The sequence below is a fragment of the Lolium rigidum genome, chromosome 2, assembly GCF_022539505.1.
Source record: "Lolium rigidum isolate FL_2022 chromosome 2, APGP_CSIRO_Lrig_0.1, whole genome shotgun sequence".
Lineage (NCBI taxonomy): Eukaryota > Viridiplantae > Streptophyta > Magnoliopsida > Poales > Poaceae > Lolium > Lolium rigidum.
The window spans coordinates 127,189,095-127,202,536 of NC_061509.1; the positions used below are offsets into that span (position 1 = coordinate 127,189,095).

At 47.5% G+C, this 13,442-nt stretch overlaps 2 protein-coding genes across 2 annotated transcripts; one reads left to right on the plus strand and one right to left on the minus strand.

Moving 5' to 3' along the window:
- Nucleotides 1-1,654: 1,654 nt before the first annotated feature.
- LOC124692338 (putative RING-H2 finger protein ATL69) lies at nucleotides 1,655-7,395 on the plus strand. Its single transcript, XM_047225689.1, has 4 exons — nucleotides 1,655-1,857; nucleotides 1,963-2,161; nucleotides 2,257-2,360; nucleotides 6,721-7,395. The coding sequence occupies exons 2-4, from the start codon at nucleotides 1,982-1,984 to the stop codon at nucleotides 7,208-7,210; spliced, it is 774 nt and encodes a 257-aa protein (XP_047081645.1). The 5' UTR covers nucleotides 1,655-1,857; nucleotides 1,963-1,981; the 3' UTR covers nucleotides 7,211-7,395.
- Nucleotides 7,396-9,920: 2,525 nt separating this feature from the next.
- LOC124687208 (PAN domain-containing protein At5g03700-like) lies at nucleotides 9,921-12,074 on the minus strand. The gene has a single exon (XM_047221021.1). The coding sequence runs from the start codon at nucleotides 11,828-11,830 to the stop codon at nucleotides 10,295-10,297; it is 1,536 nt and encodes a 511-aa protein (XP_047076977.1). The 5' UTR covers nucleotides 11,831-12,074; the 3' UTR covers nucleotides 9,921-10,294.
- Nucleotides 12,075-13,442: the final 1,368 nt, after the last annotated feature.

Genomic DNA, 13,442 nt, shown 5'->3' on the forward strand with positions numbered 1-13,442 from the left:
AGTTTGCCAACCGGCCAGTAGGGCGTGGTTCAATCAACCCCTCTCCTTCCTCATCGACATCCTCATATTCCTCCTCTTCAACAATGTCGTCATTCGCGAACGAAGATCCAACATTCATTGCCTCCATGAAAGCTGCATCATCGAATCTACATTGCAATAAATTCATGGCTCTCCGGCAATGTATGCATCTAAACTAAGAAAATCGATAAAAAGAAATGTTGTTTACCTCTCCGGCACTTCATCGAACACCATGTGCGCGTCGGAAGGGTCGGCGAACAGCGGCGGCAGATGATTGATTGATGGAGCCGGCGGCGGAGGCTATTGCACGCGCCGAGTAGCGGACGCCTTCCCCTTCCTCGGCGTCATCTTGTCGGCACCCGCTGCGGGCGACGGTTGCTTGGCTAGCACCTTCCTCTTGGCCGGCGGCCGCGACTTGCCGGAGGCCTTCGCGGCGGCGGCGCTTGTGTGCAACGTCGAGCGCGGCGGGATGAAGAGGCCGCGGGCGGCGGTGTTCCCGGCGTCGGCGGCACCATTAGGGTTTGGCGCATTTGGCGGCGCCACGACGGAGACGGCGGCGGCGGTAGGTGGAATGGAGTAGGGAGGGGTCGGAGGGGTGCCGGAGGACGCATCGATCGTCTGAATTGCGCCGGCGGCCGCACGGAGGCGAGGATTTGGCAGTGGGGCGGCGACGCGCGGGAGGGAAGTTTGTTGGCGGGTTTTCTTCGCGCGGTGGAGTGAAGCCGCACGCTGTAGCCGGAACCGGAACTATAGCGCTCAGGATAGTGCAAAACGTCCAGCGACCAAAAAAAATTACAGCACCGCGCGGTTTACAGCGCTTGCTGGAGGACCAATTTTTTTGCCTTCAACACTGCATATCGGCGGTTAATACACCCTAGTTGGCATGTGTTAACGTGGAATGGCAAGGAATGCAGGTCAATTCCCTTATAATCCCTTCCGATCCATGCTAAACCCGATCAAACCGAACATGCCCTAACTTTGTCGTTGATTCTCTCATCTGAACCACTGAATTATATTATTAGCAGCAAATTGTGTGAGTGATCTCACAGCAATCTACTTCGACGGCAGGTCGGCCGAAAACCACATAGACCACCGCCGTTGTGAGTTGTGATCTTCATATACCACCCCGAGCAAACGGAGGAAAGGGTGGAGACTCGAGACGACATGCTGTCCTTGTTCAAAAAAAAGACGACATGCTGTCTGCTGGCCCCTGACTGGACGACGGAGTCGTCTGGTGTGAAAAACCTTGAAGTAAGCGGTGAACGCCAACGGAAGGGCGTGTTGGCAACGCCGTTCCGTGGAGAAGAGCCGGTCCGCCGTCCACGGCACACCCTGACAATATCCCCTACGAAGCAAGCGCTCGCTCACCTAGCATTTCGTAATAATGCATAAATGCTGCGACGACGGGCCGGCACCACCAACGGGCAACGGCTGAGAGCGACGGCCGGCCTAGGCTAGCTAGCTAGGGCCATCATCCATAATTGACTCGACATAATTACTTACTTAGCGTATTAACAACTCGATTAGATTTGCCACGATACGAAGCAGCGTGCCCGTAATCGACAGGCGAGCATAGATTAGTGATAGATTAAGAAGCAGTTTCCGTGGACGGGACGGGCGCAGGGGGGGCAGGCAGGTTTCGCTATCGCGACGCTTTGCCTCTATCCGCTGCTGCACATCGTCTTCATCTTCCCTTCCATGCTCTCTTCTTCTTTATTATGCAAGAACAGCGGACAAGGATGGAGGAGCGGTAGATAAGAAGATTCCTGCAGCCGAGCCATACCACCGGGGAGGCGAGGGGCGCCGGCGGCCATACCGTGAAATCGATCGGCCGACCAGGTAAGTTCCACTCGCAGATTAATTGATTCCCTGTAGCGCGTGGAGGTGAATTCCTCTGATGCCCGAATTAAAAGGCATGAAGTAAACAGAGCAGTGTGATGCTAGGGGACTAGAGGAGGGCGCAATGTCCGCGCCGAGGGGCAGCAGCATGGGCATGAACGTCCTGACCACGGCGATGGCCTTCTCCGTCAGCGCCTTCTTCGTGCTCTTCGTCTTCACCAGGATCCTCTGCGCGCGCATCCACCTCAGGAACGCGGCGGCGCAGCACGCCGCCGCCGCGCAGGCCGGCGACGTCGCCATTCATGTAAGCCAGCCATCCTAGTATATCACTGATTCAGCTACTAGCTTAGTTGTGTTCTCGTTCGATACTGAGTGAGGAGCTGTTCGATTGGTTCGCAGGTTGAGCGCAGCGTCCATGGGATGGAACCGTCCGTGGTGACCGCCTTCCCCACGGTTAAGCTCGGCGACGACTCGCAGCGACCGCCCGCTCAGGAGGAGTCGCAGTTAAGTCAATTCCACTTCTCGTTTCTTGTACGAGTTCAGTTTTTGTGTAGCCAGCATCACAACAGCACATTGCTAGTTCTAGGTCACGGATGATGTCAAATCGCCTTGTGCAATGCTCAACCTGGGTACGCGAACCGGGGGTGTCTCGGGAATGGGGGGATGGTCGATGGCGTGTGCAAACACAACTCATAAACAGTTTCGCAGCTTGCTTAATTGCATTTCTAACACTGAGGACCACGCACACAGCACATGCCAAGACTCACTTGGCGCAGCCGCAAACTGTTTGCGCCAGTGACAGCATTAGGGGGAATCGAGAAAAGTAAAAAAAAAAAAAAAAAAATGTATTTCGTAGTTGTCTATACCCACTTCATCACTTAGCACGTCACAGGAGTAACTATGGCATAACACTGCAGCTTTTGGGGTCACTAGCTACGTGCAGCCTTTTTTTAATAATTCAAAAATGGTATTTTGAAGTTTTAAAAAAATTGAGCGAACTTCATGATAAAACATGTCATCTAAAGCAGTGGCTGCACAATTTCCATCCTTCAAATCTTATCAGATTTTTCAGTTTTTGTTAATCACATAGTATAAGATTTTTTTAGAAGCACAAGATACAACGCAGTACGCTCACATACACGCGCATACAGTCACCCCTATGAACGCACACCCTACCCCTATGAGCACCTCTAGAAGACTGAGCCGGCAGATTGGATCTTGAAATTGACGAAGCCACCACAGGCGCCTCGCTGTCGAGAGGAACATCGCCTCCCACTGAATGAATATTCCGCCTTTATGAAACATACATATGTCAAACCTGGGGTTTGAACTCTGGTGGAGGATGGTTCTCTAGTATAAGATATTTTGAATTGAGATTCCATATGTTGGCAAAGTACATCATTACCTCTACCTATAGCTACAAGTTTTAGATTCTTTTTCAAAAAAATAAAATGTGTTCTCAAATTTTGAATAAAAAGGCTCCATGTAGCTCAAACTCTGAAGGAAGTTTCCAATGTCATAGCCACCCTCAATGCGAAATCAAAATGTAGTGCGTATAAGATTTTCTCGTAGTCGAACCTTTTAAACTTTGACCAAATATATACCAAAATATGAACATTTAAAATACTAAATAAATACCATCAGATTCATCATAAAGTATATTTTAATATGGTATACTTTAGGTATTGTAGAAATAGATAATTTTCAGTTAAATTTAGTGACATTTAACTTTCATGGAAATCAATGTGCAAGGAGGGAGTATGATGGAGTGCCATATATACTAAATAAAATGTTGAGGTGACACTGTAATTGATTAATGGAGAGATTTGTGATATAGATAAGTGAACTGCCATGTTTAAATGTTCCGAAAGGTCACGGTATGATACTATTGCACCTATCAAGGAAATATCAAGACTATAAGTCGGAAATACCTAGTAACATGGGTCCACATGACCCGAATTTCAAGAAATGTCAAAAATCATATGTATTTTGAAGTTTGAAAAAAAAATCATGCACATACATATTGGCTTGATACTTACTCGCGCAGAAAAGAAAAATACTTGTATGTTTTTTTGTTATACAAAGAGCAGTACAAAAAAAATAAACTACCTCAAACTAAGCCTTATTTGACAGGATACACAAATTCTTAAGAAAATGTAATCCGGTACTAAAAAGCATATTCGGGCATCTATCAACAAAAGATCTTTTTTTTCTTTTTTTTTCCTTATATCCTTTTTTCCCTATACATCTTCCTCCCGAGCCAGAGTCATGTGTGTTCGGTTGCCCACCTGGCCTGCCCACCCGTTGCTCAACTTGCCTGCCCTGCCGCCGGTCGCTCGCCTATACTCTGGTCGTGTGCCCACCGCTCTTCGCCACGCCTGGCCGTTTCGCTGGATTTAGAGGGGATTCCAACGACTCCAACTAGTAGGAAAATGATGCTATTCCAAATTGGTATATAATTTATTTCTGTGGCGCACCAGACAATATGCGCCACATAAATAGCTACTTTTGTGGCGTATCTTATTTATATGTGCCACAGAACCACGTGCGCCACAGAATTAAGATATTCTATGACACACCATCCTGGATGCGCCACAGAAATAAGACTTTCTGTGATGCACGTGGGATAGTCCGCCACAGAACATACACATTTCTGTGGCTCACATGAGTTCCATGCGTCACAGAAGTTTTTTTTGCTCCCCACGCACCTCCACCCCCGTGGATCGCCTTTTTAGCTCCGTAACATACAAAAGAAATAGATAGAAATTTAAAAAAAAAATCCTTCGAGGTGCCCATTTATTATGTTATCTAGTATCACTGAAAATTAACAAATATGAATTTCAATTTTTTTTAAAAAAAATTGCGTTGTAAAATCATCAAAATTTGATTTTCCTGGCGCCCACTTCTCATCCTGTCCACTTCTTCTCTCCTCCACTTCTCCACTTCTCCTCCTCTCCTCCACTTTTTCACTTCTCCTCGTCCACTTCTCCACTTCTCTTCCCTCCTCTCCTCCATCTGTCGACCTCCTCCGGCGACCTACTCCGGTGACCTACTCCATTTTTAAAAAAATTCAATTTTTTTTGTGGCGCACCACCGCCGGTGCGCCACAGAAATAAGACTTTCACTTATGTGGCGCACCTTGCCTGGCGCGCCACAGAAATAAGACTTTCTGTGGCGCATGGGTAGGTACACCACAGAATTCTTATTTTTCTGGCGAGAATTCTGTGGTGCACCGCCCATTCGCCACAGAATGTTGTTTTTTAGTGCGCCACAGATTAGGCTTTTCCTACTAGTGTTCGGCACATGTCTGGTGACGGTTGGGACTGAAACTTCCCTCCCGCCAACACCTTGTGGCCGGGATACAGTTCACGTTCGGTTTGCCTGCGTATCTTCATGTTGGGAGGCTGAGTATACCGTGCACCGTAATAGATTGTTCACGGTGCCAGGTCTCTTTTTCTGGCTAAAACCATAAGGGTAACGTTGGGCGTCGGCCGCCGGATATGGAGCAAAAAATCGGTCATCCTCCGCGCCATCCGATCGAAATCGACATACAGAATCAACCACGATACACATTTTGTGTTTTGCCCCCTAGTTTTTTTTAAACTGAACCCGCAGTCCTTACATCCCCAATTAAACCGAAAGGGTATGTTTCTTTGGGCCTGACCTTTTCAATATTTACGATAAAACTTCCACTCTATGACTGATCCGAGTCATACATAGTATTGCAACAAAATCTCTCACTCCACTTACAAAATATATGTACTATTACAACAAAATATTTACAAAAAATGTAAACAAATAGTGCTATAAAAAAGTGGTTAAACAACAATTATTTTGCTATAGGTTGGTTTACAACAGAAATTGACAATAATTACAATAAAAAAATCAAAAGCTATAACAACAACAAAAATGTTTTTGTGACTATGAAAAATTGGTTAAATAATAACACATTTTCTATATAATTAATTACTACAAAAATCACCAACTATTTTACCAAAAAATATAGACAATTACAACAAAATAATTTATGGCAAACGCCCAGGTAACATTACAACATCCTGACGTGCTTTCTCCATAACTTTTATACGCAATTGTTACAAAACTAACGAACGTATACAACATCTCTACGCACGGCATGACGAAGCTAGAAATCGAGTAGACAAACCAAGACAAGCAGGTGTAACATTTGTGTCAACGTAATAAGTCCCCAATGCTAAAAAATAGTAAAGCTAAATTAAGCTACCTAGCTAACTAGCTAAGCAAGCACGGATGGATGAAATGCATGCCAGCTTGTAGTATGCCGCTGGCTGCTTTGCTTGCATGGGCTAAAATCACAGCAGCGCGTGTGTATGGGCTAATGGGCCGTGCGAAAAAAGCTACTGGTAGGATGCTGGGACGAGCAAGCCAGGGAAGTTGGCACGCGATCGGTCACCCGAAAGTAAGGGTTTTTCAAACCCTAAACGCTAAACCGATTGTTATTTTGCAGATTGCACGAATATGCAGGGTTTGCTAGAGATGATCTTAGTCTCGTTAGAGCAATTCCAATAGTATAGCCAACTGCTGGCTATAACAAGATGCCATATCATTTGTAGTCATCTTATAGCTAATATGTATAATAGTTGGCTATAAGAATGAAGCACTTTACTAACATATGTCCCACCTTTCACTCTCACAAAGTGCCTAGGAGCACGTGCAAGAGCTGGCTATTGCATAGTAGCCCACCTCCCTTCTCTCTCCTCTTCTCTTTCCTCCTACTCATCTAAAATATATTATTTAATGTCTTATAGTCAGCTGACTGAACTCTATTGTACTTGCTCTTATGTCCAAACGATAACCTAACTAATCGTGCGCCCCCAAATGCAGCTGCACGGTGTGCCTGGAGGAGTACCAGGCGAAGGACGTGGTGCGCGTGCTCCCCTACTGCGGTCACGCCTTCCACGTCGCCTGCATCGACGCCTGGCTCAAGCAGCAGTCCACCTGCCCCATCTGCCGCGCCTCCATGCGCGCCACCACGAAGCATCGCGCCGCCGCCGCCGCCTCCATGCCACCCGTCTACTACGCGGTCGCCATGGCTCAGCTACCGTTCCATGTATCGACGTCCTCGTCAGAACAGAACGCGCTGCAAGCAGAAGCGGCTGTGGCCGCGACGACGGAGGCGTCGACGCAATCGGATAACGTGGACGTGACGCCTACTCGGCTGGAGATCGTTATCTCCGACGAACCCGTCGAACCGGCCTCCTCCGGCGCCGCCTGTCCGAGCGCAACCCACGCTCCCGATGCTAGTGAGTACCCTTGTTGCGAGATGACGAGGCACAGTTCGCAGGGTAATGCGTCGGAGCATTGCGAGTGTTGACACGTAGACCTACGCAAGAGTAGCTGATTGAGATTAGGCTGTGTTCAGGCTGTAGGACGTCAGTATAAAACAATCTTATCAATTGACAGCGAATCTGTGATGTGTACAGAGCTGAGAGCTCCCTCGATCTTTTCGGGAAAAATATTGATGTGTACAGGGCTTCTGATCTGATGTATTTTTTTCTCTGTGAAGGCATCGTTGTTGGAGAAACTTTGTTGCAGTGTGAGCGTTGCTAGTGTTGGTGATTGTTCGACTGATGTTGCATATGACTGCTTGCTTTGGCAAGGTCTTGTTTCATCTTTTCATCTTTTCTTCTTCTTCGCTCTTTCGTATATGCGCATTCTCGAAATGGTGACTACCTCTTGGTATTACGATGTTGCATAGACAGAAGTGCAAATGTCATCCTCTTGTTATTGTTATATTTTCTTTCTCGAAACAAGGGAAGGAAGAAAGAAGAAGAGAAAAAACCCAATTCAGTCTATGAAGTTGCTTGGGATGTGCATTTTGGTCACGAACTTGCAAATCGTGAATTCTGGATCACGAAGTTGCCCCGCGCGAGTGTTTTGGTCACTCCATCACGGTGACCGTTAGTTTGCTGACGTGGTAAAAAAATTCAAATTTCCCCCTAAAATTTGTTTTTTCTAACTTTTTATTCTCGGTTTGACCTTTGTAGGGGGCAATTTGCAAAAAAAATAGTTGCCCACATTAGCAAACTAACATTGGCAGTGGCAGAATGACCAAAAGACTCGCTCAGGCAACTTCTTGACCCACAATTCATATTTGCAAGTTCGTGACCAAATCACACATCTGGGGCAACTTCATAGACCAAATTGGAGATTTTCTCAAAGAAGAACTTAGGGCAGCAACAACGTATGCCAAATAGTTGTTCTAAATCATGAATTTGGCTTTTACCATTGGTTCCCTCCACTGTGGAGGGCATTGCAATAGCCAAAAATTATGGCGCGGGAACAAGGTCTCTCTAGTGTCTCTCTCTATTGTGAGCCATGGAAAGCTAAGGAAAAAAGAACATAGATTTTTTGGCAATCTACACACCGTGGGAATTTTAGCCATTTTATACCAATTACTAAAGCCATTTTTCATTATGTGGTATATTTGGCTTTTGGCAACACTGTAGCTGCTCTTAGTACTCCATCTCACCATCTGGCAATCATTAACTAGTTCACCAACGCACCTGGTATCCACATAGATGATTTGGCATATACATGGAAGCCAGTTAAGCCATACATGGAAAGAGAAAAAAAAGAATAACCGCATACATGGTTCTGAGCTCAAGGATCAGAGAGAAACCCTGTCCTCGAGTATGGGCAAATAGCCTTTGAACAACAAACAATGGAATGTCAAGATGCAACAGGTAAAGCTAAGGGCACGGCCAATGAAAACTTTTGATGCGACTTTTTTTTTTGCTTTTACCACTGATCTATATTCTTTCTTGTTATAGTTTGTTTGATATGATTGTAATAAATTATCAGCTCATCAATAAAATTGGAATGTTTGGTAAAAATACAATATTGCAAGAGAGACAATTAACCAAGATATTGTCTCAACACGTATAGTCTGAAAGTAACAAGCAACTGATGAGTACAACCTTGTTGTGTACCGGCTTCACCGCCCGTGAAGGCAAATGCAATCATGCACCCCTTTGAAGTGACATGTCTAAGCCTCTCCAACGTATAAATAGGTTTGTGACAATGACTTGAATTCAAAAGAGTAGGCATTGCATCTTGCATGTTTTATGCTTTACTTTATTCCTTGTTTGTGCTAGATCTTGCAAGTTTGCTTGTTGCTTTAGTTTTAATAGATCCGAGTTTCTCAAAATTTTAAATATCCTATTCACTGCCCTTATGGTCGATGTACCTCGATATCTTTCAAGCATTATCCAAGAGCTTCTCATAGTCCCGCACACATTTAATATCATGGATACCTCCCATCAAACTGGTAACTACTTTTTCTACGTGTCCAAATGATGCAAGGATCGTTGGGTGTGAAAGTAGAACTGAAGGATATCACATGGCATATCTCACTATCGCGCTTGCTATCGAGTAGTGGTTAAGCTTCAACTAATATGCATACTGTTAGTGTATGTTCTTTGTATACATGTACATGTACGGAGTAGTACTCCGATCGTACACATATCCCTTTTGTACTGCCACGTAGGGGGCTTTTCCCTACCTATATAACATGCAACCGATGGCCCGAAAGGGTACACATCGTTACATCAAACTTATCACGTACCTCACTGAATGTAGTTATGTTGTATATGTGTGCATACCAGGCCATATCAATCCCCAACCTTAAAGTAATAAAGTGCCCATTTTTGAAAAATATCAATCCCCAACTATCCTTGTTCTTTTAGTCTACATATAATTCTCCCGGTCTTTTAGTTTGCATGTAGTAGTTCATTTTATGAACGTGTGTGTGTGTTTATGCTCTTCACTCTTTGAGAAGAACCACTTTGACACCTCAAAGAACGATATAGCATACACCTAGGTAAATGCAATATAGCAGTGATGATAAGAAAATAAAAAAACAGCCACCATAAGACAATAGCTTGTCATTCAAATTGCTCGGCAATTCTCCGAAGTGATTTTCTTCTCACTTACTGAAAACTTTGCGGAAGCGATATCAATTCCAAGATATCGAAGAGGGAATAAACCAGCTTCACAACAGAACATTCAGACATCCTCAGAAAGGATTTCAAACATTCACAATTTCACATCTCGAGTAATTTTCCAACCAGATGGGCCGTTCAAAAAAATACAGCATATGGGCCACCCGTACCTTAAGTTACCTTGTAGGCCTAATCAACTGACAGAAAACTGGCCCATATTACACTGACCTACTGACCTGTCCAAAAAAGCTTCCCCAGATTTGGTGCCGCAAAATCAAGCCCAAAGACGACGGATCGTCTCGGGTTGGCCTTTCCTCCGATCAGCGGCCACCGTCGCACCTCCGTTCCCGTGCCCGTGCGCGGTGCGCCTTCTCCGTCCGCGGCGAGCCCTTCCGCGGTGATCTGATCCGTTCCGGTCCGATCTGCTGGACTGGTGCGGATGTCACCATGTCAGGCTACCTCCGGAAGGAGTTGAAGCTGCTGGAGAGCTCGACGGAACTAAAGGACCCCAAATTCTTGTAGGGCCCCGGCGAGAGCCCGTCGCCGTCGGCGCCTAGCTGCCGCCTCGTTTCCGCCTCCGTGCGTCGCCTCCTGTCCCACACCCTGTACGCCCCGAACGCAGCCGCGGCCACCACCACCGCGACGCCGACGACAAGCAGCGCCACCGTAACACCAGTCGCCCTCCGGCCGCGCTCAGCCGCCTCTTCCATGCTCCTGACCTTAAAGTATCCCACCTTCCTCTCGTCGGCGGCAACCATCAGCTGCGCCGGGTAGTCCATGAGGTAGCAGTACCCCGTGCTGTTGCTGTACACCGCGCCCCAACAATTGCAGTTGCGCGCGCACCGCTCCTCGCAGTCCTCCGCCGACAAGGCGTGCTCGAATCCTAGTTGCTCCTTATTCGCCGGCTCCACGCCTTGTTTCCGCAGCTCCCAGTACAATCCGCCGACCTCGCGGCCTGTGGTGCCGCAGAGGCCGTTCCCGACGGGGGCGGCGGCGCAGCCCGAGCCATCGGTGGCGTTGGCCAGGCACGCGCACCGGCCGCTGGGAGGGACGCAGACGCTGTAGGCGCCGCAGGTGGTGGGCAGCTCGCAAGAATCGGTGATGGCGGTGTAGTCGAGGACCCACCGGGAGCCGTCCCAGTAGTAGGCGCGGAGGTTAGCGTCGGGCTCGAGAGTCATGCGGCGGAAGGCGCGGATGCCGTGGTTGAAGGTGTCGAAGGACATGACGTCGGCGGGGTCGCCCTCCTTCTGGTACATGGCGAGGTAGCCGTCGGGCTCCACGCGCGCGTATATCGGGCCGCCGCCGGTCACGATCTGGGCCTTGGCCTCCAGCGCCGTGTGCTTCAGGTACATGGCGGCGGCGACGCCGCCAGAAGACTGCGGTGGCGGCTCGATGTACAGCCCGAAGTAGTTGCTCCCCAGCCGCATGGCGAAGCGCCGGTCGGGGGTACGAAGCGCCGCCGATGAGGTGAGGTTCTGGTGCTGGACGATGGTGTCGGAAGGGTAGTCGAAGCTCTGCCACACGGCACCGGGCGAGCCATCGCTTTTGATCTGGAGGTTGGATGTGTTGAGGAGGACGGCGCTGTCGCCGGCCGCCGCACCGGTGGACCAGAGCACTTGGTTGGTGGCGCGGTCGGTGAGCACCAGACTTCCATTGAAGGAGAGCGACGCGGCCGCTGACCACGGCGCGGGGCGGTCTGGGATCGCCCGCCAGAGGGGGAAGGCTGAAGGGAGGTGGAGGACGGCGAGGTCGAGCATGGTGGAGTTGATGCGGAGAAACCCCAGGGCGAAGACGCCGGTGGGATCGGAGAGCACCGGCTGAAACTGGGAATAGGACGTGTCGTGGGCGACCGAGAAACCTCGCTGTAGCTCCTTTGACGAGGCAGCCGCTGTCGGGGCCGCCTCGTCGGCGCCAACGCCAAAAGAAACCAGCAGCGCCGCAGCCGCCATGCACACCATTGCAATACGCTTGGCTGCCATCGCTGCTTCCATGGCTTGGTCGTCTATCTAGCTAGCTAGCTGCCTCGAATGATACCTCGGAGTCAGAGGTATTACCTCTGCTCAAAGACTCGGATTCGAGTGCAAATTCTTGAAAGCGGGAAAGTCAGACAGGGTGAAGAGCAAGAAGCAGCGAGCAGAGCTGTATGGAAGTAGGCAATGGAGAATCCAAATCGGGGAGGTCGGGAGGAGCAGGAGAGGACAAAGAGAGTAGAATATTTATCTGTCTAGTGCAATGGTGTGCTGACCGCCGCTAGACAGCGAGCTTGTCATGAGAGTGATGGACATGACCAGCATTGTCGTGGCGGCGAAAGTGAAGCCATATTAACGGGTGGTGATGGGATTGGAAGGTTTGGTCAACGAGCAGATGAGCACGCTCGCTGGATTGTTGCCCGTGTCTTACCTTTGGATGTATATTCTTATTCTATCTCCCACTTGGAGAAATATATAATTGCAGTGGGATCGATGCGAGGCCGGGCGCAACATGCTCTTCTCCAGAGGCAAGTTCAGAACTTCAGAGTTGACAGGTACCCTCCTTTGCTGCTAGTATTTGGTTTCTGAATAAACTTTACTAATAGTACCAAATATTTGACTGGTGAATGTAGTAATCTAAATTGCCAACACAGAAGTTTAACCTGCTTGCTCAAGCATGAAGCCAGGCCGGAGTCCTTTTTAGGCCAAACACATGAACAGATGTTTGTGTCCTGTCCACCCACTCACTAGCAAAGCACACAATCATGCTCTGAATCATATATTCACACCAACCGTGCAAACTGCCCGGCTTGAGTTGACCAGCCCCTTTTGCCGACGTCTTGTATATGCATGTAGCAAATTTGGAGAAGGCTTCTTGATTTGACAGGCGTCATATCATATTGAGCTGTGTGCCTCTCACAAGTCAAAATCTCTGTATTTCTTTTTTCGTGTCTGCAATTTAGCATTTATTCAGTGTGGCTTCGATAATATTGCAGATCTAACTGTACATGCAAATGTTTAGAATTAAGAGATTTACTAGTTGGAATTGTAGTATTTTTATGTTCCATTTTTTTTTTGGCATTCTTTTGCTATTCCCTCAGTTCCATTTTACTCTTCGCTGATTTAGTACAACTACGTAACTGTATAAATCAGTGACAACTAATTTAGAACGGAGGAGTAATAAGTTGCAGAAATAGCAATTTAAAGGAACAGTTGTGTTCAGCATCACGGTATCAGTATCATCAATGGATCAGCCATAGGCTGGGATAGCGATCGGATCTCACAAGTCGAAGCAAGTGTGCCCAGGTTCTAAACACTTATCCTCTTGACCTGTAGTAGAATTAGGTAGTACTAGTACTATCATTGTTTTATTGGATGATTTATGCATTTTTTTTGTTGGAAACTAGTTCTTCCAGTCAGCGCCCATCATATTTTAGCTTATAGGCCTTGAAAATACTGTCCGACATGTTTTCCTTCAATCATGCACATCGCTATTCATTTTCTCATCCAAGTCTGAAGATGTCAACCAACATTGCACACGTCTTATTGCAGCACCGCGCACAGGTATTGCATACTTCCTTCGGTCATAAATACTTGTCGCAGATTAATTCAAAATTTACACTAAAATATGTAT

Bases quoted from the DNA above. Each gene is read 5' to 3' on its own strand.
- LOC124687208 (XM_047221021.1), bottom strand. From the start codon at position 11,830: ATGGAAGCAGCGATGGCAGCCAAGCGTATTGCAATGGTGTGCATGGCG.
- LOC124692338 (XM_047225689.1), top strand. From the start codon at position 1,982: ATGTCCGCGCCGAGGGGCAGCAGCATGGGCATGAACGTCCTGACCACG. The intron at 2,162-2,256 runs GTAAGCCAGCCA...ATTGGTTCGCAG, and splicing joins CCGGCGACGTCGCCATTCAT to GTTGAGCGCAGCGTCCATGG. The intron at 2,361-6,720 runs GTTAAGTCAATT...CCCCAAATGCAG, and splicing joins CCCGCTCAGGAGGAGTCGCA to CTGCACGGTGTGCCTGGAGG.